The sequence below is a fragment of the Callionymus lyra genome, chromosome 6 (assembly GCF_982586985.1).
Source record: "Callionymus lyra chromosome 6, fCalLyr1.hap1.1, whole genome shotgun sequence".
In the NCBI taxonomy this organism is placed as follows: domain Eukaryota; kingdom Metazoa; phylum Chordata; class Actinopteri; order Syngnathiformes; family Callionymidae; genus Callionymus; species Callionymus lyra.
This window is the reverse complement of record NC_141823.1, coordinates 35710566-35737482: the sequence shown is the minus strand read 5'-3', so window position 1 is coordinate 35737482 and position 26917 is coordinate 35710566. Positions and strand designations below refer to the sequence as shown.

Genomic DNA, 26917 nt, shown 5'->3' with positions numbered 1-26917 from the left:
CTTTTTATTTGTGCAGGATTTTTTGTAATCTTCTGGGAGTCCATGTGTAACTTTATGAAGTTTCATGAATGCATTTTACCTTAAACACAAATTTACAGATCTGTTTTCAATCAGTGAGGTGCAGAAATCAAGTGTGGTACATGCGTTTCAAAAATCTGTCTCAGATTCTCTCCTTGATGCAAAATAACATGCATGACAGTCTTTCCCCTTTCTTGTATGTGTAATGATACAAGAGTTCACAAGATTGTGGAGTGCAATGAAATTGAATACTGACAAAGATTGATGTAACCATTTCTAAGTAAATAAACATTTTAAATTGCTTTGTAAATAAAATACTTTACTTTTTTTTTTTATAGGACAAATGATTTGCAACAAACAAGAACATTTAATAAAAAAACACTTTCATCGTAGGAAATTGGAATTTGCAACGGGTGGAATATGGAAAGGAAGAACAACTTGAAGGCTGTGCATGTTTACACTAGTATTCTAAGGTTCAGCTCTTCAGAAGGTCCGAGTTCATCCATGACCCGACCAAAAACTGCAGCGGACAATAAAATTCTGCTGTAAGATTTGGTCTTTTAATGAGTTGACAAAGTAAATTCAGTTGTAGCAGGAAAAGAAGAATTTCAATGAATCTCCTGTAGTGGGAAGCAGTGGGATCCAGTCAGTGTTTACTTCTCTGGCATACACTTCAACCACTTGGACATTCGACCGCGATTGATAGCCTGTTCTGTTTGCTGTGTGGAGCTCAGCAGTCCATCTGTGTGGTGACCATACTCAACGATGGCATCTTCCACACGAGTGATGTATAACCAGCTGACCAGCAGCCCGAAGACCTTAAGAGAGAGAATATAATTCAGCAGGCAAATTTACAGTAGCTGTAATAATAACTTCAGATTCATAATCTGTTCAATCTGTTCAATAAGTTTTGCCTTTAAATGAATAACTGTTGACAACAAAGATCAGCATCAATTGGGTACACAGGTGTCACATTATCATGAGGCATCACTTGACCCACTGTAAACGTATGCTACTGAGAAAACACAATTAATTATCAGATCAGTATATAAGCAATCAATAACTACAATTATCACTACAACTCTTAAAGCTAGACACACCAACCAGGAAATTATGAATTTGAAGTGTTGTTCAATATGAATTAATGTGAATGTCAGTTTTGACTTGATAGGGTGGCTAAATGCTAGCTGACCACCAAACAATAAGACACCAGACTTACCAACATGCCGACCTCGACTTAAAAGTATAAAAATATTTGATGCAGTTTTTTCTAGCTGCAGGACAGGCCCTTTCAAAAATAAAAATAAAATAGGTGTGGTAGCAGAGCATAAAGTCCTTACGAAGACTGTGATCAGAGGTGCCAAGAGAAATTATATACTTTTCCTGGACATCAATAAAAAAATATAGTGTATAATACTAAAAGAAACCAGACTTCGCTTAACCAAAAGTCGATATAAAAGCCCCCGAAATAAGCATAAATGGGACCTTTAGGTTCTGCTAATCTGAGGAGGAATTCAAGGTGAACAGATGATATACAAGGTTTTTATTTAGATGGATGTTCACACAATAAAGATTAAAATGTCTTCTGGCAGAGATAAAACAAGAAATAATGCCAGTAAACACCCACCTCATCTAGTGAAGCAGACGTGGGAAGAGAGAAACAAACATCTGGGGTCTCAGTAGACATGTCACATTAGCGCTAATGCTTAACCAAAAAACTGTAAGCCTGAGTGAATATTAAGCTCAAATGTGACGTTTAACACACCACTGGTGTCGCTTAACCAGGAGTGTGTTGCTGGCTTGGACGCAGGATTGAAGCAATTTGCTCCTTAGGGCTCAGAAAAGCTGATGAATATGGATTACTTTTAGTCGAATTCCCCTGAAGCTGCCAAGGCCAGATAATATTTGTGTGAATGTTACGTTATCAGGGGACACTTCTAAAAACAGATGGAGATGATTCAGCACATGGAGTGAAATGTTACACGTGTCGGCTCAAGCACCTTATTTAATGCTATGGTAAATACGCTTCAAGTTGTTGCATTTTGTATGAGTTTAAAGATTTGATTGCTCAGTAGTATTTTGTCTTTACCTGAGGCAGAAGAATTCCTAATAAGATTCCAGCCATGATCTTGTAGTTGTCGGTCAGCCAGATGACAAAAGCGTCGGTGCAGCCTCTGATGTAGATTATGTCAATCAAAGATAATCGCTTCAAGACACAAAACATGAGCCATTAATTTCACAGATTCACTACAAAGTAACTTCTCACTTAAATATTACTGTTCAATGCCCAAAAAATGCTACAAAGAATAAGTGTGGTTTTACCTCTTGTTCCAAAACTTTAGATCCACACAATGTGTTTGCCACTTCATTGAGCTGCAGAAAAACAGAAACAAAGTTTGTAGTCAGTGCTTTAACAAAGCATGCTTTCAAGCACTCCACAAATTGTTTCCAAAGTATCTCTCAGGTTTATTACAGTTATGCAAATGTGTATGAATAATGTTTTTTCTGGATTATGTCCATTTGGCTAAAAGCAAGATTAAGCAGCCTACCTGACACGCAGGTAAAACAATTACCTGACCTAGAATCAAACCCACACCGTTTGTGCAGAGTGTTAACAGTGACACCACCAGGTACCAGCATCAGTCGCATTCCGAATTGTCAGAGATTTAAAAAAATGTACCTTTTACCTTGTAAACATGTTATCACATGAGCCATTACAAAACATGCAGTCACAACTGATGTGTAGTTATTTGAGTCATTTAGTTGTATGTTGTGCATACAACATGAACGACAAAACAATCTCAACTTTCCTGAATCCAGATGGAACTACATCACCACAATCTGTGTAAAAAGCAAAGTGAAAGGAGTCTCATTGACAGGAGTAAATTTAAAGTCAAAACCTACAAAGAGCTTCTAATTTAAAACGCACTATATCAAAGGCATGATTAACTGGGATAATACCACCTCCAGCTTTCTAATTACATGCATTAGGTGTAATAACAGGATATTGTTTATTTGTGTGCAACCGATCATTCATTGTCCACCAAGAAATATCCTCATGTAATCTACTCAAGTAGAACCACAACAACACAGGCTTGAGTAAGCATTCAGATCAAAGGATCATTCAGGTACAACAGGTTTCTTATGTCGTTTTTGGGCCAAATTAGACATAACGTTATGACCGGCTTGTATATTCTAGAGTCTATGCATTATTAAGATGGATCATTTCCTGATGTTTCTTACCACATTTTTGCTGATGACATCCAGCGTTACAGCTCGTTTAATCCAACTGTGCCCTAGAGGCTAAACAGTTTAGTTAAGTGCTTCCTAGAGATTAAATAATTGCTAAGTAAAAAAATGCATTGTTAAATAAGTGATGTAAAATTGAACAAATGATGGAAAAAAGGAACCAAAAAAAAGGAACAACATAAAACTTAAAGCATTTGTTTCACCTCTAGATGCTTTGAGTTAATTATGTCAATTTAAATTACGTTAACTCATTAAAGTAAGAACATTTTTCACGGAAGACTTTTTACTATATTGCCTAAAGCCCCGTTCACACCGATTGTATTAATGCTACATTACATGAAATAAAAGTTAAGTTGAAGGTGATATTTCCCTTTATTTTAATGAAAGAATATCTTACTCTAATAAAAGTTGTGAAATTAAACAGTTTAACAGCTTGCTTAGCTGAATGATTTTGTAATTTGTCTTTCATTCTTTAAAGTGCAATATCAATGTTTTGCTTCTGTAAAGGTTATTAGGTAAAAAGGATTTTTAATTGCCCTTTAATTCTTAATATTTGATATGCAATTATTTAAAGGGAAAGTTCATCAAAATCATAACATGTTCTTTATCTCTACTTACCCTTATGTTGACTAAGGGTTGGGATTCTTTCTTAGAGTAATCTGTTCCTTAGTCCATTTTAATGTAGCGACTGGCGCTCATTGATCGTCTTCCAAAAAGAGACATTATTGCTTCCGTCTTCCAGTGTCCACTGGGAGTTTACACTGGGAGCTTAAAATATAGACTTATTAAGTTTTCCTCTTGCCGAGGACATTAAGGACGATACAGACAAGCAGTATGGGGGTAGTTGGATGATTTTGGACAAAGATCACTAAGCGCACCTGAGCCAGAGTAGAAAATGAGTGGAATTTGAATTTCGGGTGAACTATCCCTTTAATTAAGTTCCTGGTAGAATACTTTGTTACTGAAATATTTGTTGACTGCACCATCATTTATTCACATTTGACACAACAAACCATCAAGTTCACGATACATAAACAGCTGCTTGTGTTTTCTACTGTAGCGTCAGCAGTTGTCTGATCATCATGTGATCTTTACCTTTGTAACACAGCAGGTGTATGGGACGCCACAGGCCAATGCTCCAGGTGAAGAACAATTGTGATACATGTTGACTCCCCAGTCTTCATACCCTTGACCTCCACAGCACTGAAACTGCCAAGAAAACACAGAGTGAACACACAAGAGGAGAATTAATGTGGGGAGTAACAGAAAAATTAAACTGCAGAAACAGATCCTTAATCAATGGAAAACCAAGAAACAACATTTCAATGTTCTGTTTTTTCTTTTGTTTAGAATATCTAAAAGAGATTGTGCACACATCTAATGTAATATTTTATCCAATTATCTGTAAACATCACACTTTGACCTTTCTGAAGTCCTAGGTATTTTAATTGATTTGCAAGGCGGGAACATCTATTTTTCGCTTTTTTAAAAACAACTTAGTTCGGCTGAGGTTAACGACTTATGGCAAAATGACGACTCAAGATCCACCAGGCCAGGATGAAGTGTTTGAAGAACGAACTTGTAGCACAGCGCACTGATGATCTGATCTGATTAGACGCAGATGGAGAAGAGCTTGGAAGCACCCCTTAGTGCTCAGCGTCTCTGTGTGGCAAAGACAGCCCCCATAAACTGTCATCTCGCAAATATGCAAATCAAGTGGCCACAGGACTGTAAGACGGAATTTTGGCAGCAGTTCGATGAGAAAGCAACAGCAAAGGGAGACATGGATCGAAGGATGTAGGTGACAAAGCTAAGACTAACTATAACAAACCAAAAAAAAGTAAATAAAAAAAAAGATCCCAAAAATCCGACAGGAGCTAAAGTTGCTAAAGGCTTGTCGGGTGTCTGACGCCGTTGGGCACTCTTGTATGGTTTGACTTAGTCTGCCCCCGTCCCTCGAAAAAAGATTCCTCGGAACACACCAAAGAGATTTTCGGCAAAAGTGTACGTTCTGCATGTGCGACAGCGGGTGATGCTGCAGCGGAGCTCATCTGAAGTGAAAACAGGAAATGCTTTGAGACTAGTCGAGAACGGTCTATGTTTTCACCCGTTGAACAAAATGAAAATACGATGGATAACGACACGAATATGAAGCGACCGGCATTGTCAGCCCTTGGTCTTCTTGTTGTGGAAGAAAGACGTGGCAGAAAAAAAACACATTAAGTGGGTAAAGTGATTTACTCATTGTTGAATTGCTGGGATCTGTTTTTCCTTTCTCCACTACAGTCTTACTTCAACTGTAAAGTGTCTTGAGATATCATAACAAGGTTAAGAGACTTTAAATAAAATTGAATTGAATTAAAGTCTCACAGCGGCAGCTCAGAGGGCTTTTCCGTTTTATTACCACAAAATGACCATGTTAGAATCAGGCACGGTGATAATGTACAAAGGTTGAGATGAGGGGGAAGGTGACTGACTCAAATGAAAGGTAGCATGTGAATAGGACAACAATTCATTACCGTAAATTAATGAGTACATGGAGAAGATGAGATGTGATAAATGTTATGATAATGTATGCTGGATGCATGTGAAAGGACCAGATTACCATGTCTAGACTGCAACGCATTGAGTTGCTTCATTCACATGATAATATTGGTGCGAAGTACTTACAGTGATCCTCACGGACAAGAAAACCTTGGCGAGTGCAAAATCCTGTCAGACCCACCACATCCAACAAAAGTTTGAGCTGATGTTGAAAGATGTCCAGGAGGTTGTGAGAAAAGTTCGCCCTGGGACCAAGTGGTGTCCCCTACAAGATATTGATAAGAATAGTCTTCTGCTACTCAAGCAACTCTGGAAGATCCTGAGTCATATGGAGAAGAAAGGTTGCTTAGCCGTGGAGATTTGCAGATGGTGTCTGGATCCCCAAAAAGAAGGATTCTATCAAGATCAACCAGTTCAAGATTATCTTACTGATGAGCATGTTTCTGAACCCACACTAGTTCAACACTGCGGAAAACTGACCAGAAACCTTCAACTGAGAAAAATCTCTAAACTTAGGAAAATGTTGTCACAACATGATCTGGAGCTTGTAATTAATGCATTTGTGTCTTCTTGTCTGGACTACTGCAATAGTTTGTTTGAATGTCTTAACAACTGAGCTGTCTCGCCTGCAGTTGATACAGAACTCTGAGAAAATTCTGAGCCGCTCTAAGAACTCATATTTCTCCGTTCCTTAAATTTCTTCACTTGCTGCCAGTTTTTTTTCAGGATCAACTCTAAAATTCTGGTTCATAGTTCCATAGCTATTCATGGTCATTACAGTGGCACATGGTGGCACTGACTTCACAGCTGATGATGGCACTCGAGCAGCTGGTCCTTAAACATCTCAGGCGACAAGTCCAGCACGCACAAGACCCCCTGCAGTTTGCGTACTGGCCCGCGGTTGGTGTAGAAGATGCCATCCTTTACCTCCTGCATCGGCCCTACTCCCACCTGGATAAAGGAAGCTGCTCAGTGAGGACCCTATCCCAGGACTTTTCTAGTGCCTTTAACACCATCCAGGCTACTCTGCTCCAGGGCGTTGGAAGGTCCATGACAAATCCACATCCAGTGTCCATCAGAGGTGACGAGGTGGAGATAGTTCACAACTATAAGTACCTCAGTGTGTGGCTGGACAGTGAACTGGACTGGTCCTGCAGCACAGACCATGTGTATAATAAAGTTCAGAGTAGACTGTACTTTCTGAGGAGGTTTCGATCATTTATAAATCTGCAGGAAACTCTTCTGCATGATCTACCAGTCTGTGGTGGCTAGTGTCCTGTTTTATGCTGTGGTGTGTTGGGGTGGGAATGTGTCCAAGAAGAGTGTCAACAGGTTGGACAGAAGGGCTGGCTCTGTGGTTGGCATGAAGCTAGACTCACTGCTGACAGTTGCTTACAGAAGATCACTCGACAAACTACTGTTCTTCATGGATGATGAAAGTCATCTTCTGAACACTAATCAGTGAGCAGAGAAGCAGATGACCAAATGCTCCTTCCCGGATGCAAAACTAATAGACTCATGGACTCATTCATTCCTCGTGCTATTAGGCTGTTTAATTCCAAGTTTGGGGGCAGGAATGGGTTAAACCACAGGGAACTACATGCTTACCTTTGGCCCTTGTTTCAATCCCTGCTTGATTTGTATATGTTGTTAAAGACTCAAGACTGATTCAATAAAGTATAAAGACAGGAAGAAACATTGATCTTCCTCCGTTTCAACATTACAACATCTGTTGTGGTTTCCTTGTGGCTGAACTTTGTCCTGTTTGATGTGTAATAGATAGAGTATGAAGGTGCGACTCAAAGTCATAGAAACATAACACAGAAAAACCCCAAAGTGTTGTTAGACACCTCTCTCGTGTGTCCAGCTGCTCCCTGTCTTCTGTGTCTCGTCACATGGAGATGAAACGATGATTTGAGTTAATTTAATTGTTTGTTTTTGAGTGAGTGAGTGAGTGAGTGAGTGAGTGAGTGAGTGAGTGAGTGAGTGAGTGAGTGAGTGAGTGAGTGAGTGAGTGAGTGAGTGAGTGAGTGAGTGAGTGAGTGAGTGGGTAAGCACACATACTAGTGGGATTGATATTTTGATATAATGCACTGATGTTCATTTGATGATAAACATCTAATTACCTTTAACGGTAAACGGCTAGATCCGGGTAGAACCGGTGTATAAAGAACCTTAAAGTAGTTATTGAGAGGTGGATTCATTCAAACGCCACTGAAGGCCTGTATGTGAAATGCACGACCTGCCACTGGGTTCCATTCTTGTCCAAGATCTAAGAGAAGGTGGTGTCTGAGCAGCCGTAGTTGTTCCTGGATCAGAGTGACATCCATGAGAAGTTTCAGTCTGGCTCCTGCAAACATCACTCTACAGAGACAGCCTTACTGAAAGTGTCCAGTGACATCATGTCGGCTGATTCGAAATCCTTTTAGGCTGTTGCTCCTAAGCTTTGGAACGATCTTCCTCTCCCTCAGTCTACTGATTCCTTAAAGAAATATCTTAAGACATTCTTATTTGTTCATGCTTTTCCCTGATTTTCTGGGATTCCCCCTTTCCTGACTGCTTCACCGTCATCTCCTTCATCCCCATCCTTACCTCCAACTCCGTTGGCATCTACTCGCTTGCCACCTTCATCTGCTGCCTAAACCGCCATTCACCATCTACCGTCAAGTAAGAAGCTGATCACTTCATCTTGAACAAATTGATTTGTGTCTGGGTTGTAATATGCGGGTAGTCCATTAAGATTTCATACACGATTCTTTTCCCTTTTTCATTTTATCCTCGGTTACAAAACTTAGCATAATATACTCATTTTTATTTCATCATCCATTCCTTTTAAATAAATGTATATATTGTACACATCTCTATTTTGGTGTGATAAATGGTCAATTTAAGAGCCTCTTACTCAGTAAAGAACAGATTATTATGACAACAAGTAGTAACTTCAGTTAATGAGATTGATTCAAACTAGTGTTTCATAGTTAATTATTAAGGCCAATTATATAATTATTATCCACGTAAATGTAATAGTTTCCTTTGTACTATAGAACAAAGGTAGTGTCCCTTTTCTTCAGGTATTTTTTACCTAGAGGCAATTTTAAAGTTAAATCTACCAGAATCCACTTCGATGTTTTGAAAATAAACCTTTTTATAAGGCTTATAACACTACTAAGGCTTTGTGACCTTGGTCTAGAAAGGTGCGTTACAAAAAACTTTTACTTACTTACCTTCTAGGGAAAATGGGACCTTCTAGGGAGGGTCTTGTATTCATTTCTCCTCATTATGAGTAAACCGTTTTTTAACTTTAAATCAAATCTGATTACTCTTCTTTTGTTTACATTTTTTAGTCAGATTCCTAACCTGACAGTTATAGAACCTGTTTTTCATCCCAAACCCACACTTTTAAAACTGCCACAGAACAGACAGCTGCTGAGAATTACATTATGCAAGTAAAATGCATTTTAATTCCAACATACTTATTTCGGTCTTAAATGTGATAAGGAAGAAGTTGATAACATTGTGGACAGCTTCACAGACCTGCTACATAACACGCTTGACTTAATTGCACCACTAACTCAAAACACTGTTAACAGAAGTAGTCTTGCTCACTGATAAACTCAGCAAACACGCAAGTTAAAACAGGATTCTACCTTTAGATGCAATACTGGGAATTCTGCTTATGTTTACTTAGGAGCGAACTAATTATAATTTTATTTTTATTGCAGACCAAACAGGTTCAACGTCTAGTCAAATTCACTCACTTAGACTCACTAGTGAAAGAGATGACATGTAATGTGAACCTTTAAAAGGCAACTGGATACGATGTTTTTGTTTTGCATTATTTTTTAGGTATATGTTTCACACTTGATAAGTTATTAGGTTACTGTATTGGTATGAGGGTGGGAAAGGGTAACTCATGAGTTATATCTTATTTTCATTTGTTTTCCATTTATAATTGTATAAATCAAAATGAATAAACAAAAGAATGAATATCATTAGCAACATTAGGCACCAACTGTTTCAAGATATCATTTCATAGGGCCCACGAGATCGCCGTTTAAAATGCCCAATTTACACATGAGGACGAGAGTAACAAACCTTAATAATGTATTAAAATAAAACTCCAAACCAAAAAACCCTTACCTTCACTTGTACATAGTCCAAGATGTTTTTAAAGTCCAGGTCATCGTAATAGTTTGTTATCCCTCGTCGAATGTTCTTGTTTATCAAATCCATTGTCTGTCAAGTTGAAAAGACAAGTCATAAAACAATATTTTAAATTGAAGACAGGTTTCTGGGGATGCAATGGGACTGATATACTGGAGCTAAACACAACAGCAAAAGCCGCCTTTTCTCATTCAGTTATAAAATCTTATCTGTAGTGCTATTCATTTGTGATGTAAAATGAAAATTTATCAATAGGGAACACTGGTGCAATCTGTTATACAACACTTTTCTTTAACATCAAAGTGAGCATTTTGTTTGCATTTTTTTTTATTAATGAATACATCAAACACCCAAATTACCACAAAAAAAAGAGTGTTAATTGAGATCAAAAAGTATGAAACCCATAACCACAGTTGTGCATAACTTGTGAACTAGTGAAGTTTTTTTGGACACAATAGGATCAATATGCTTTTGCACTAAGTGTTTCCATTTAACTTGAATTTGACATAATGGCTCATCATTCACTTAGTTGTTGAATATATATTAACATGAGTTTTGTCTGAAATTGATCATTTGTGATCAATATTAACCTTTATTCTTCCCACAATTTAACACTAGAACAGTGTAAAAGAATGAGGAAACCACCATTTTTATTAAAAAAAAGGATCAAAATTGAATTATCATTACAATATATTGTTATCAACGCGGGAATTGGCCATTTTCAAGTATAGAACCTATAGAATAGAAGAATAAAAGAAGAAGATCAGGGGTCACCAACTAGGTTCAAAATGCTAGCTTCGAGTGATCCGAAGCGTTACTACAAGTTTCAAGTTCAAATATTTCTAGGTCCTATCACTAAATAAAATTTCTATACATTGAAGCCTTATTATTGCTTTTTCACAATGATTTCATCCAATAGAAAACATGAAACCATGCATTAATAGAAGGTTCATTTAAAACGATGTATTCATAGATCAGGACTGAAGGCTACTCTCATGTCTCTAAGGGGACCTTGGTGCCTGGGGACACCATGTTGGTGACCCCTGTATGGTGTACAATTTGGGACATCATCAGGTCTCACAGTAAGGTGTTGGATTTCAGGAAAACATGCAATTATCAGAAATACCGCTTTCAAATTGAACATCCTCAGGCTTCAAAATAAAAGTCATCAGACAAAATTAGAATTCTCAATTATACGGATTGAAAACCACCTTCTTTTCACCCAGATGCAAAACCTTGAAAAAAAATATTGTAACTGGCTGTACAATCTCGACTATCCTATTCATCATGGTAAATAACCTCCTGATAACATGTGCTGGGAAGGAGGCCTAAGGCCCCATAATTCAACCGGGCATCAAACATGGACAAACTTATTGTGAGGACCACAACCCATATAAGCAGCCTAATGGGTGCCAATAGCAAGATGGGCCACACATTGCCATGCAGTCCAAAATTAAGTTTAAGCCGAAACAAATCTAGGGGCATGGTGATCAGCAAAGGTAAACTGACATACGGGGTCATGCTGCATGTGCAAGGTGAGGTAATTCCAGAGATAAAGGAAATACAATCAAGTGCCTCCGGAAGTCATCTGATGAATAACTTAACGACAGGAACAACATCAGCAGCACAGAAAAAGTATGTTGAAGCCATGTGACATAATTGAAATGGCATGCACAGGAAGACAGGGTCTTGAAACTTTCCATAACCAGCAATGGGGGAAGGCCGGATCAAGGACAAAAGGTGCTTGATTCAGGAGGAAATACGAAACCTGTAGTAGGAAAACAAAGGGCAAGGACAGTGGAGCAAGCATCCAAAGGAGCATGGACCAAATGGGACATACCCAAGAGCAAGATCAGATGGGGAGATCTATGGAGCCCTTATACAGCTCATTAATGCAAAGCGCAGTGTATGACACACTCCGGACCCCAACACACTTGCACAATTGGGGCATGAACCCATGGTGCAAGCTCTGTAGTGAGAAGTGTGGGACAAATGACAGCAACCACAGCAACAATGAGAAGCAATCTGCAGCAAAAAGCTTAATCATGGTAGACCCAGAGGTTGTATAGACAATCCTCTGGCCAGACACAATACTGTGTGAAGAGACAAAGAATATTTCCCTCATCCTCAGCATCTACATAAAGCTTGTCTGCTGAAGGAACCATGAAGTGTTCTAAAATATCCATGCCAGACCGCATTGAGGCAGTAATTCATGCAAAAAGGGGCCCAAACCAAGTACTTAGTATGAAGGCAAGATTAAGCCTTTTAGAGGGCCAATATTTCTCTGTTTTAAATCGCCCTTCTGTTGTACGTGATATTCCAATTTTTTGAGATTTTCAATTTGAGGTTTTCATAAGTTTTAAGTCATAAGCTACACCATTGTAAGAGCCGACAGAGACACACATGCTTGCTGGAAGTGCCGAAGAGGTCTCATTATGTACTTGACTTAATGCTGGTGTAGCACGGTACACGTTACTGTGAAGATAGTCTTGTGTTTTCAGGATTTAGAACTGTTGGCTGTCAGCCTGCAGCCATACTATCTACCACGTGAGTTCAGTCAGGTGATCACGCTGTGCGTTTAGATCTCTCCATGTGCTGCAGCTCCCTCTGCCTGTGAGAAGACTCATACAGTGACAACAAGACTTCAGAATAAGCATCCTGATGCTTTTATCATCATCTCTTGGGACCAAATCCTCTCCGTCAGCACTGGACACTTTGGAGGAGGCAAATGGTCTAAACAACTTTTTCCAACAGGTTTGAGCAGGCCATCTCACCCTCACTGCACGCTTCATAACCTGCCCCATCTTCCTCTGCCCCCCTCAGCTCCACACAACCGCTTCCCAGTATCACATCACTCCAGGTATGCGAGGTGTCTGCTCGGCTCCTAAACACCTGCGCTGCTCCAGCATGTCTTCAACATCAGTCTACAGCTGGGGAAAGTACCAACCCTGTGGAAGACTTCCTGTATCGTTCCAGTCCCAAAAAAGAGCCGGTGTAGGTAAAATTTTGGTCCCCCCTACAATATCTGTCCCCCCACTTCCTACGTGATGACGTCCCACGCTGCATATGCGAACGTCTCTTTAAAATATTTTTTATGGGTTTAAGAAACGTCAACAGAACGTTTACATGATACTTTTTTCCACACATTAAACATTTATATTTTAAAAAAGACGATCTTCGTCAACCAAATCGCTTTCCGGTCGTTCATTTCCTTGTCTGACAATACATGGGAGAGTTGTTCTTGCAAAGTGATTCAGACACAGGAATTCACTTCTTTTGAGTCTCAGTCTTGGTTGGTTCTACAAAACCTTTCTATTGTGTTTCAATCTACCGTCCGCCTGGTCCTGCAGCGGTGTTCTTGAAAGAGTCTAGTGACTTCTTATCTTCCATTATTCAAATGGAATCTGTTCTTATTCTTGGAGACTTTAATCTTCATGTTGATGACGTCACATCTTGCTCTGCTAAAGAACTTTTAACTTTAACAGAAGCCTTTAATTTTGAGCAACATGTTTCTGAACCCACTCATCAAAAAGGCCACATTTTAGTCTTAGTTTTTACTCTTGGCCTGGACATCTCTAATGTATCTATACATGATGTCCATCTGAGTGATCATTCTCTTGTCTTGTTTAACCTGGACTTCATCCCTGAACCTAAGCCTTTGAAAGTTAGGTCTCAGAGGCGTATCATCTCAGCCAATACTGCAGAGTTTTTCTGCTATGTTCGACCCTCTTGCCTTTGATGACTGCCCAAACGTGGAAAGTTTGATTCACTGCTTCACTACTCATTGTGTTGAAATACTGGATCAATTGGCACCTGTTAAATCGAACTTGAAAATTCAGAAAAACCGGTGCCGTTGGACAAATGAAGAACTCCTGAGTCTGAAGAGACTTTGTCGTAAGACTGAGCGTCTCTCGAAGTCCACTAAACGTGAGGTGCACAGAGTTCACCTCAAGGATCTGATGTCTTCATACAATGAGATGGTAGAAAATGCTAGATCTGATTACAACAGAAAACTGGTAGCAGCAAATAAGAAAACCCCCAAAGTGTAGTTTGACACGATTAATTCTCTCGTGTCTCCTGCTCCTCAAATCACGCCTGTCTTCTGTGAAGCTGATAGCAATGCATTGTTGAGATTTTTCATTGACAAAATTAAATTGATCAAAGAGAAAATCTCCCCCCCTTTGTTTGGAACCCCTGCCGTCTCTGAGCCCCTCTCCTCCTCTTGGTCTTCCTTCACTGCTGTATCTTTGGGTGATATTTCATTTTAGTGAACAAGATGAAACCCTCCTCTTGCATGACGTCCTTCCTTGTAGGCTTTTTATCAAAGTATTTGATGTAATCGGCCCCTGGGTTAACAATATGGTGAACCTCTCCCTTTTCACAGGGGTATTTCCCAATGCATTTAAACATGCCATTGTGGAGCCTCTGCTCAAAAAGCCAGGCTTAGACCCAACTGACCTTAGTAATTTCAGGCCTATTTCTAGGCTCCCTTTCTTGTCCAAGATCTTGGAGAAAGTTGTGTCCGAGCAGCTGTCTTTGTTCCTGGATCCGAGCGACATTCATGAGAAGTTTCAGTCTGGCTTCCGCAAACAAACTTTATTGAAAGTATCCAGCAGTTTCAGTGTATCTGCCAATCAAATGAGGACCGAATCTGCAGATCTGTTGTGTGGAGTCCTTTATTGTTTTTGCTGTACTTGATTCCCCTCGGTAAAATCATTCAGAGATTTCCTGATGTTTCTTATCACATTTTTGCTGATGACATCCAGCTTTACTGCTCTTTTGATCCAACTGAGCCCCAGAGGCTGAACAGCTTAATCAATTGTTTACTAGAAATCAAACAATGGCTGAGTGAAAACACTTTGCAGCTAAATGTGGACAAAACTGGAACTCTGGTGATTGCCCCTGATGATAAGATTCAAGGGTTGAGTCAGTACTTGGGTGACTTAGGTCAGTATGTCAAACTGAGCCTGAGAAACCTGGGTGTTGCATTTGATAAAGACATGTCTCTTGTTCAACACTGTAGAAAACTGACCAGAAAAAGTTTCCTTCAACTGAGGAAAATCTCTAAACTTAAGGAAAATGTTGTCACAACATGATCTGGAGCTTGTAATCCATGCGTTTGTGTCTTCTCGCCTGGACTAATGCAACAGTTTGTTTTCATGTATTAACAAGAAGGAGCTGTCTCGCCTGCAGTTGATTCAGATCTCTGCAGCGAGAATTCTGACCCGCTCTAGTAGAAGAACTCACATTTCTCCGATCCTTAAAACTCTTCACTGGCTTCCAGTCTCTCTTTGCACTTGATGGAGTCTACCGACTCCTTTGAGAAACATGTTAAGGCGTTTTTGTTTGTTCAGGATTTTCCTTGATTTTATGGAACTCCTGTTGTATTATCAGTTTTATCTTGACCTTTAAAGGTTATACTTTATTGAATATTGTTTTGATTGTTTAAGCGCTTTGTGACCCTGGTCTTGAAAAGCGCTATATAAATAAAAATTACTTACTTACATGTGACTTCGACACCAACGGAAGTGCCCGCGCTACATGTGACGAAGCCGCTGATTGGCTGAAGCCGTTTTACTAATAATAACGCAATGCAATACAAACATTTAAGTTCCGAAATAATTCGCTGTTCAGGCTTTTCCTTGAATTTCTCGAACTCCTGTGTTGTTCTCAGTATTATCTTGATCTTTAAAGTATGTACTTTTTTGAGTATTGTTTTGATTGTTTAAGCGCTTTGTGACCCTGGTCTCAAAAGCGCTATATAAATAAATATTACTTACTTACTTACTTATGTACATGTAATAATTGATTTAAATCTGGAGAAAAAAAAAAAAATCAAAATGAAAACTAAATAATTACTGAGGCGTTTATGATCCGAACTACAGACAGGTAGAATGAGTTATAGAAAGGGGAATATTCTAAAATTTTTGTTATTTGAAAAGCGAATTATTTTGGAACTCGAATGTTTGTATTGCATTGTACAGTTGTGCGTTATTAGTAAGTCAGCGGATTCGTCACATGTAGCGCGGGCACTTCTGTTTGTGTCAAAGTCACATGTATCGTGAGACCAGGAAATGAAAGAACGGAAAGTGATTATGTTGACGAAGATCATCTTTTTGTCAATATAAATGTTTTATGTGTGGTATCATGTAAACGTTCTGTTGACGTTTCTATAACCCATAAAAAATATTTTAAAGAGACATTCGCATATGCAGCGTTTGACGTCATCACGTAGGAAGTGGGGGGACCGATATTGTAGGGGGGACCGAAATGTACCTACACCGGCCAAGGGGACTGAACGATTACAGACCAGTGGCATTGACTTCACAGCTAATGAAGAAACTAGAGCAGCTGGTCCTCAAACATCACAGGCCACAAACTCAGCACGCACAAGACCCCCTGCAGTTCGCCTGAATCAGACCTACTCCCACCTGGATAAAGGAAGCGGGTGAGGATCCTGTTCCTTTCCTGTACGTTTCTAGCGCCTTCAACACCATCCACCCCACTCTGCAGCAGGACAAACTGACAAAGATGCATGTGGACCCTGGCCTGGTCTCCTTGATCTTGGGCTACCTTACTGATCGACTACAGTACGTTAGGCTGAAGAACATCACGTCTGACCCTGTGGTGTGCAGTACAGGAGCGCATCAGGGGACAGTACTGGCCCCTCTCCTCTTCACCCTCTATACTTCAGACTTCAGCTACAACTCCAAGCCGAGTCTCGTCCAGAAGTATGCTGACAACAATGCCATTGTTGGATGCATAGGGGACAACAGCGAGGGCGATTAAAGGAGTCTGATATGTGACTTTGTGGACTGGAGTGAGAGGAACCACTTGCAGCTGATCACATTAAAGACAAAAGGAGCTGGACTTTTGGAGGTACAGGACAAAGCCACGTCCAGTGTCCATCAGATGCGACAAGGTGAAGATAGTTGGCATGGATGTGTGGCTAGACAGTAAACACAGACTATATGTATTACAAAGTTCAGAGTATACTGTACTTTCTGAGTAAGCTCCGATCATTTAGCATGTGGTGGCCAGTGTTCTTTTTTATGCTTTGGTGTGTTGGGGTGGAAATGTGTCCAGGAGGAGAGTCAACAGTTTGGACAGGTTGATCAGGATTGCTGGCTCTGTGGTTGGCATGAAGCTGGAGTCACTGGTGACAGTTGCAGAGAGGAGATCACTCAACAAACTACTGTACTTCATCTGAACACTGTCATCAGTGAGCAGAGAAGCAGATGGAGTGCACGAATGGTTCTACCCAGATGCAGATGAGTCTGGGGCTGGAGTCGAGTCAAAAGATAATATTAGAATTATATCGATGGAGGCTTAAAATATCTTGAGTTGTAGGTTATGAATCTATGTCATACATTACCACATCTCCCCTAAATCCCCAAAAAGAGGGTTGAAAGTTGAGTTGTGGCACAATTTTGAATATCAAGTGTTTTCTACATGCTTTTAACCCCTAAAAAAAGACACTTAACCAGGCCTAAACAACATAAAAGTTGTTAATAAATATTCAGATTTTTTAAACAAAATACAAAGTAATACATCTCCTTTAGTTAAATATATAAATAATTGATCAACACTGAACAAAAAGAAGCACAAGTCTGCTACTTCAGTCCCTTCACAATACACTTTTTAATTTTTACCTGGTTATTTTACAATGTCAAATCAGGGATCAAATCGTGTTTGTTGGGTCCTTCGGACATCCAGGGGGTAAATTGCAATTAATAAATTAAATGATAACTGTTACAAATTAGTATAACGGATTATGGATTACATTTTTCTACTATATTGGACTTTCATTTTGAATACTGAGGATCTTTTTTGAGGCCATTTGGTCTGACAAATGACAGTGGTTTCCCTGAAACCTAATACCCTTCTCTGAGACCTGACGGCAATACTTTGCGACCGGACAATATCCTGAAAACCGTACTGTAAACTGTACCCCCTTTAATAGAGCAACATCTGAGTTAAGCAACTTTGAGGACACACACAACTATGTTGGCAGCAGTGTGAGATTCTTAAATTATGAACATTTATTATGTTGTAGATTGGATAGAATAACGTGACAGATACAGATGCCAATAGAAAATAGGGTCCTGAACAAGGCACTATCAGACTAAGAGTACAATGGTGGAATCTTTTATTGAAAAAGAATCAGGACATACTGTAAAGTAGCTTTACCTCATCATGAGTAAGGTTCTATCACAAAGTTACAGAGAATGCTTGGTGGGCTTAATAGGAATAAAGAAAGATCCGAAATCCTATTTTATGGAAAAAATAAAAAATGTCTAAAAAAAATACCGTTGTTGATAGTCAGCATCAAATCAGGTACAATAATTCTTAAGTAATCAATCTTTCAATCATTATTATACATTACTTAAGGCAGTGAAGGCTGATTAAAGCATGCAAAGACATAAAACAGTAGTTTAAGAAGTGAACTTACATAGCTCCGGAAAATGAGTGCCAAGACTCCACCAAGGAGCTCCAGAATCAAACAGATAGCCAGCGTGTACATGAACTGTGAGCAGATAAAATCAAGTCAAGTACTGAACAACAAAAAAAAAAAGATTTCCTTATATTTTTGACATCCTGAATGGTTTGTTTTAGGATTGTAGTCCTTACATTGATACTTCTAAGTTTTGTTCCAATGTGCTATATAAGGGTGTCCATTTTCATTAGTGATGACTGTCTAATAACAATTTAAAAGGGAAAAAAGAAGGGAACCTGATTATGCAACTTGACTTGACAGACTAAGCCAGGGGTCGGGAACCTTTTTGACTCAGAGAGCCATGAAAGCAAAATATTTGGAAATTTATTTCAGTGAGAGCCATATAAAAAATATTCAGATGTAAGAATCTGTGCTTGACACGAATTCAAGCCCTTTTCCTTTGTTCATCAAAATCAACAAAAAATTCAGACGGGTTCATCCCTTTCCATGCCTCCATTTCAATATGTCCATCATATTTAAATGAAGCACAAGACTAAAATTTCTCCATTTCTGTGATCATGAAAAAACAAAAACAAATGAAAACATGAATTCAAACTAACAGTTTATATTTGTTAATTTTAAACATGTCTCATATGAATCACACAAGTGGATTAATTAAATTTCAGATGAAGTTTAACGAGAATAAAACTGTTCATCAGTAACTTCACATCATCATCGCTTTGTCTGATCGTCTCTGACGTCATTAGAATGTGTGTCTCACCTGCACCTGTTTAACGTGTTTGTGTTTCTGCGTATTCTTATTACATTCGTGAGATAAAGGTAATTTACAAATAGTCATCATGTGATGGTGTATTAATGCAAGTGTGTTTTAAGGACGCGATCACAAAAGGAAAACCAGCATTTGTTGCGCTTTCATTGAAACCTGCAGCTTAACTTTGATGGACCTGACGTCATGTTTCTGTGACTCTCGTAGAGAAGAACCTGAAGCGATCAAACGCGCATTATTTTGTTCGATTTATTATTTAAAAAAAACAATCTTATAATTCTATATCGTTTTTCTGAATTGCGTAAAATGACTGTCGCACGTTTTGCTCTTTTTATTCTCGATTCATATGATCTTTTCCGTGCGTTCAGTGGAAGAGGCGGGAGCTCTGATTGGCTGCTGTGCATGTCAATCAAATTTTCAACCAATCGGCGCAATAACCATTTGATTAATATGCACAGCAGACAATCAGAGCTCTCTTTACTATTTTCTTATATCATATTTTATTAAATCACGCGATCTACTCGCAACAGCTTCGGTCGATCGCGATCGACGTATTGCCCACCCCTGAAACAAGTGATAATATTTTATGTTTTATCTGAAAAGCCGAAATCTGCGAGCCAGATGCAATCATCAAAAGAGCCACACCTGGCTCGCGAGACATAGGTTCCCGACCCCTGGACTAAGCTAACCGAGATGATCAATTTCAAGTACTTTACAATAATAAACTTTCACTCTTGGATTTTTCATAATTCAGTTTTTCTGCCCATTGTTAATTGCAAGTGCTTTTAGTTGGTGCGGTAGGACTTAAAAAGTTATGAATATGGAACACAAACTTCAAGTTCTAGTTCAAATGATGTTATTTATCAAATATACATCTATGCAAGACATACAGCATAGATGAAAGGTTTTTTGAGACTTAAAAGTGGGCCTTGAGTTGGAAAACAACTTTCACACACATTTGTGTACCCATTGCAATATAATTAATTTACTACTCTCCAACTATTTTTGCAAAACTCTTTTTTTACTTCCTCTCAATGAACTCATCACTGCTGTTAGGTGCCTTTGGCAGATTCTTACCATCATTTTGAGATGAATAGAACATGATAAACATAACTGTAAAGCTAAATGTAAAGCATATTTTGAGACACTTGGGTAGAAGAACTTGGTGTGTTTGGGTCATTTAACTGCAAAAGTGCTGGAAGCCAAAATAATGAGTTACACCTGAGCAAGAAACCTTGTTTCTCTGCCCTCGCGTGGTATTCAAATTCTCTATATTGTGAACTTTTGGAAAATTGTCCATAGGTATGAGTGTGTGTGTGTGAATGGTTGTCTGTGTTGTATGCCCTGCGACAGACTGGCGTCCTGTCCAGGGTGTCCCCTGCCTCTCGCCCTACGATACTGGGATAGGCTCCAGTCTCCCCGCGACCCCGGTAAGGGATCAAGCGGTTGAAAATGAATGAATGAAAGGCTGTCAACAGTGACAGAATCATGAATAACGGGATTAAACCTATAATATGCCACAAATATGTTACAAATATGTACATCCTCAGACGTTGTTGCATTTCATTGTTAAACTTTTGTGAATTTTAAGTAGATAGATAAGAGGTAAAAATTCCTGATTACATTTCTTTTCGTCATCTCAAGCCTTCAGTATTACCACTGCAATTTTTTTTTTTTTAGTGCATATTTCACATTCTTTCACCCGCTATTATTCTCCATACTTCGTTTTAATACTTTTACCTCTTTTTGCCTTTCAAAAATTGAATTTTGACACTGGATATAAGAAGATAATATAGAGACACTGGATCATTAAATTTCAAAATGTAAATATGGCTTCAACAATAATTTTGGAAAAATAATGGCTTCAGACCCGATGATGGTGACAGGCTGCCCCGATTAAACGAAAAAGTAAGCATTCAAGCTAGAATGTGCTAGGCATAAGACAAGTTACATGTTAACCATAAGGTCAATGTGCTCAACGTCTGAAGCTACTGATAGGCTAGGGATGTTTAATATGCTAGTTTAAAAAAAAAAAAATCTCAACAGCAAACGCATTAAAAAAAACGTCACTTACCACTTGCAGCAGTGTCAGATTGTCCCTTAGCGATCCCAACATTCCAATGAATGAAACAATGAACAGAACGATGCCAAGACAGATCAAGAGGATGGCAGGAGCCAAGAAAAGTCCTTCCAGTGTCTTGTAGCGTTGTCTCTCCACCTCAGCATAGATTCCAATTGCGAGAATGCAGCCTCCAATTAACTAACACAGAAGACACAGATGTATGCAGTCAAGCTTGGATAAAACAGACTTCTTTGTAGGAGAGGGCTATTAAGTAACAGTGAAATCAGAATCTTGAATAATAATAGAATTCATAATTTTGAAACTTTGAAATGTTGTTTAAGCATTGATTTATACTTTGGTATAAAATAAGGCAACATTTCTTTCGTTTTTCAAATACTTTAATTCAATAATTCAATTTTTTTTTAAATTCATTAATCTTTCTGTTTTTCACAGTTATCATTTATTTATTTATTTTTACCACCACCGAGTATCGATATCAGGTGAGGGTTAGTCATCGGAATAAAACCCCAAAAGGTTATTCACTTCCTGGTTCTTATTCTGAATTCTTGTCTCTGACTTCTTGGCCAGCCGGTTATTTAAATCAGATAAAGTGATAATTGTTGGTGACTTTAACAACCATGTTGCTATGGTTAATAATAGCTAGGCTATTATTTTCCATTCTATAATAGAATCAATTGGCTTCTCAGTATGTACATGAACCTACTCATTGTTTCAACCAAACCTTCTAGCATACAGACTTGAAATTAAAAACTTATCGTCTTTCCTCAGAACTAAGGTTTGTCTGACCATCAATTCATTTCATCTTAGCTGACCAGGCACTACAGAGCAGAAGCACTCACAATAAATTGAATCTACTCTCCGCCCAACTCTCTAAAGTATAAAGTCTAAAGATAAAGAACATAGATCAAAGAAAAATAACAAAGACATAGGATACGATAGTTTTACTCAACTCCTGCCCCCAAACTCAGAATTGTACAATGTAATAGCCCGAGGAAAGAATGAGTCCTTGAGTCAATTCGTTTTGCACCTGGGAAGGAGCATTCATGCATTCATTCTGAGTTTAGCAATTACATCCACACGGCCCACAGGTTGGGATTCTCAGATCTATAGTTGAAGATATATCCTCAGATATTACCCACAGATATAGGTTAGGTTAGGTTAGGTAGAACTTTATGAAATTGTTTTTTCCAATTAGCCACAGCAATTATTCATAAAAAATAAAATAATAACAAGAACAAAGATAAATATATATATATATATATATATATATATGCTCATGATTATCCAATGTTGACAATATTACTTTTTCTATTAGAACTAATATTGAAATATATTCTGGTATTCACCTTCATGACGTTTGCTTTTATTATTCAAAAACTAAGGTTGAACTCTTTTATGCTATGGCATGAACTTTGTTTAAGTTAAGAGATGGAGTCAGATAGAGCCCTTATCCAGCATGGGGTAATGGTCATAAATACCCTGAAAGAGGGGGCCCAATGGAAGCAAAACGAAGAAAGGTCTGGAGGTTCTGGGCCACTCTCTGGATGGATCTGGTGGGTACACCAGGATTTGACGAATGGTGGACCAAGTGCTCAGACTTTGGCATTTTCCGCAAATTGCAGACTGCGGACGAGTATTTCGAACACAGCTTCTGTTATTTCAAGTTAAAACAAGAAACCTCTCCTTGTTGATAAACCAGTCAGTTGAGTCACATTTGGACAAACTTTGGATTCAAAGCGGATGAACTACTCAAAAACCTTCAAACGCATCTTTGTAGTTTAGAGACACTTCAAACTAAAAACACTTGGTAGACATCCTGACATGTTTAAAGAGTTCAAGATGAGTGGATTCCAGTTGTATAAAACTTACTTTAACTCCAGGTTGAACTAGCAACAAACACGTTTGTTATTTGAACGAGACACTTCCGTCAGTTTATAATACTTAACATTACATTAACTTAATGTAATAATACCATTTCGTAGTGTAACATTATGAGATGCTTTCTGATGGTTGATGAGATCATGTTATTTGAAATCAAACCTAATTTTGCCTTTACTAAACAGTAAAAGCTGAAACTGACCAGCAGAAAGAGAGACTGCAGCCAAGCGCACTGAAATCTTTAAAAGGTTAAGAAAATGTGTGTTCTTTTTATACTTTAAGGCTGCCATCACCACTGTTTAAATGTATAATAGTTGTTGAGACAAATGTTCCAAATGTTTGTTCTAGTACTACATTTTTGCATCCATATGTGAAAGATATTACCATCACCAAAATTTGAATGTGAAAAGATTGATTGTTGGTTTTCTTTATTTAATAAAGTACTTAAAAGAAAAGGCTACTTTTTTTAACCATGGTATCAAAGTATTGAAAGAATTTACTGGCATCGGTATCGCCATCTTTATTTTGGTACCCTGACAATTTTACTCACAAGATATCAAAGCCGTTTCACCAGGCAGGAATGGCAAAAATGCATTTGAGCTAATAGGAAACACTAAATAAGTGGGTAATTTTAGCGCTTCTTTTCAGCGCTTGAAAACCTAAAACTGTTTTCTGCAACAAGCAGGAAATGATTTGTCCTCGTTTTCTGTGCAACAATCATTTAATCCATGATGACGTCACATATCAACTGGAGTGATCAGTGAATTTATTGGAGTAAGCAAATTTAGGTAAAAGAAAGTTTAACTATCCATTTATGCAATCTAGCTAAATGCTCCATCCTTTTAATATATCGGTACAATTCCAAAGATTATGTTACTACCGGCTTCAGTCCAGAGGACAGACACCACCTATGTTAGGAGTATTCTTAAAACTTTATTTTTTGATAAAGCCTATAGTTAGGACTGACTAGGCTCTGTCTGACCCATTCCTTTTTGTTATGCTGCTCAGGACCAGAGGAGAGAAATCTTTTCAGGCTGTTGCTCCTAAGCTTTGGAACAATCTTCCTCTCTCTTTGCGCTTGATGGAGTCTACTGACTCCTTTAAGAAACATCTTAAGACGTTTCTATTTGTGCAGGCTTTTCCTTGAATTTCTCGAACTCCTGTGTTGTTCTCGGTGTTGTCTTGATCTTTGAAGTATGTACTGTTTTGAGTATTGTTTTGATTGTTAAAGCGCTTTGTGACCCTGGTCTCGAAAAGCGCTATATAAATATATATTACTTACTTACTTATAGGCCTAGATTGTTGCAGGAGGAGTTTTAAACACCAAGCTCTCTATGTGTAGCCTTATCTACTGCATTATGTTCATCATCTGTGTAGTTTAAACCCAAACTTTTCTGCTCCATCTCTTCCGTAGCTCCAGGGCTGCACCTCCACCTCCCATGGCTGCTGCTGGATTCAGGATCTCCAACATGTCAATGGATCCAGATTTCTTTACATGACCCTCACTGAACTCTGTTGCCCTACTCTGTACGCTCATCTTTTCTCTCACTGCAGCAGTATATACGAAGGCATTATAATGTAAGTAAGTCAGTAAGTAACTTTTATTTATATAGCGCTTTTCCAGACCAGGGTCACAAAGCGCTTAAACAATCAAAACAATATTCAATAAAGTATATACTTTAAAGGTCAAGATAAAACTGATAACAACAGGAGTTCCAGAAAATCAAGGAAAAGCCTAAACAAATTCTTTAAAACTTAACGAGTTTTAACATTTAAAACATTATGTGTATTTTTATATAATAACATCCACCCTCCCACAAAAAAATGGATTTTGGGACCATTTGGAAACGATTTTGCGGTCCACTTGCAATACCTTCGCGGCCCACCAGGAATCACTGATCTAGTCTATTATTTTTCATTATAAAAAAAACATTAATTTTCCAAGTGACAGTCAAACAAGAAAGTTGGTCTTCTGTACAAAATAACAGTGTGACCACAGGACAAACACTATCAGAAGATCATTTCTCTCTTTCTTGAGTCTGGTCTTGGTAAGCGTTGAAACATGAGATTGTGATTAAAGGTGTGCAGGTGAGGGTGTGGCCAACTAGCATCGCATTAAAGCTGTACATCTTATGCAACATTGGAAATGATAACAATTTAGAAATGACAACGGTATTTATATATGTGATCAAGACAAACTGCGGCTTATGTGAACGCGCGGACATATAGCACACAAGCTGAAATAAAAAGAGCATACTCACCCACCAAACGATGGCATAAAAGAAGAGCGTGAACTTGAGCAAAACGTAAGAGAATCGGTGACAGTATCTGATTTCTTCCTTGTTAGCCATCTCGAAACTTGTCTGCTGACTTCAACTGCTGAAGGAGACGTTACTCAAATACTTCCGCGTTAATGTCGTCACCGCACCTGGAGGCGCGTGCGGCTTTGGTGTGGGTGCGGCCTGCACTGCCTGTTATGATGCATGTAAGGTAAGGTAAATTGACCATGATGTGAGAGAACAAAGACAAAAGTTATTATTAAGCAAGTGTTCTTTTAGAAATGTTTCTTATATTTATAACATTTTTTGGAAATAATTATAACTGATTCTTATTAAAAATGTATTTTCATAGCATGGCTCTCAAAATGCATAAAAAAATGTTTTGTCCATAGTTATCTTGCGATGTATATTCATTTTTAATAAATGTAAATAACCTTTTAAACACCTTCACAAACAACAATAACCACTCTAAACGACTTTTTTTCTGTTCTGTTTAAAACACTAATCGTAGGAATTATTTTACACTGTAACGAACGAAAATTAAATTTGTAAAAAACAATTCTGAATAATTTGTTGGTTAAAAAAATGAAATTTAAATATTCAAAGAAATAAAAGGTAAACTTTAAATGGGTTCATGAACATTCTTGAGAACCTAGGAACTGGGACAAGAATTCAGATCATGGACAATAGAGTACAGCAAAAAGAAGTGACGGATGAAGATACATCCTCAGATTTACCCACATATCTGTACTCATGTTTATCAAATGTTGATGTATACAATATAACCTTTTCTATTAGAACAAATACTGACACTGGGGACTGGAATAGCCATGAAATGAGATATTGGGAGCTTTGCTTTCCTCTGATCTGATTTTTACCCTCGCCAATTTCCCTTATGTTCTTCACTGGGACCTGATTTTGTTTCAAAAAGAAAAAATGGTGGTCACCTAGTGAAAATGTGAATTTTGCTTTCTGATAAAATCAGCCAGTTGTGTCAGCAGTTCAGCATCCAGAATGCAAGAGAGTGTTACTGTGGTGTCTAAAACAAATATTTGATATTAGTGTAGTAACCCAAAGAACACACCAGGTGTCATGTGTTTTTGTTTTGATGCAGAGAGTGCATGAAAGCTTGAAGCCGAGCTGTCGTTTTCTTCACATTTTAGTGACGGTCCCTTTTTCTGTTAGACATAACAGTTTTGGCGACAAGGAGTCTTTTTGTGGATGCAAAATTAAGTAGTGGAGAAGTTAGTCATCCTAATTACTTTTTAGACATGTTAGTCAAAACAATAATAATATTTAACGATCATTATTGTTGTTGTTTGACTAATGTCATTGGTTTTGTTTGTTTGTCTTAAGTTTACTTTCTTATGTAAAATCTTCGAAATAAAGCATTCATTCATTCATGATTCATTAACCAACACGTCTTCACAGCACATCCTTGGATGGTTTGACAGAGGACCAGGAGAATGCTCTTGGAA

The 26917-nt window shown here is 38.3% G+C and overlaps 1 protein-coding gene across 1 annotated transcript; it reads right to left on the bottom strand.

Moving 5' to 3' along the window:
- Positions 1-323: 323 nt before the first annotated feature.
- On the bottom strand, positions 324-25561 carry tspan15 (tetraspanin 15). Its single transcript, XM_087792972.1, has 8 exons — positions 25422-25561; positions 21274-21459; positions 18428-18502; positions 9952-10047; positions 4363-4476; positions 2341-2391; positions 2108-2224; positions 324-836 (listed from the first exon to the last, which is right to left on the bottom strand). Exons 1-8 carry the CDS (start codon positions 25509-25511, stop codon positions 672-674), a joined length of 894 nt encoding a protein of 297 aa, XP_087649098.1. The 5' UTR covers positions 25512-25561; the 3' UTR covers positions 324-671.
- Positions 25562-26917: the final 1356 nt, after the last annotated feature.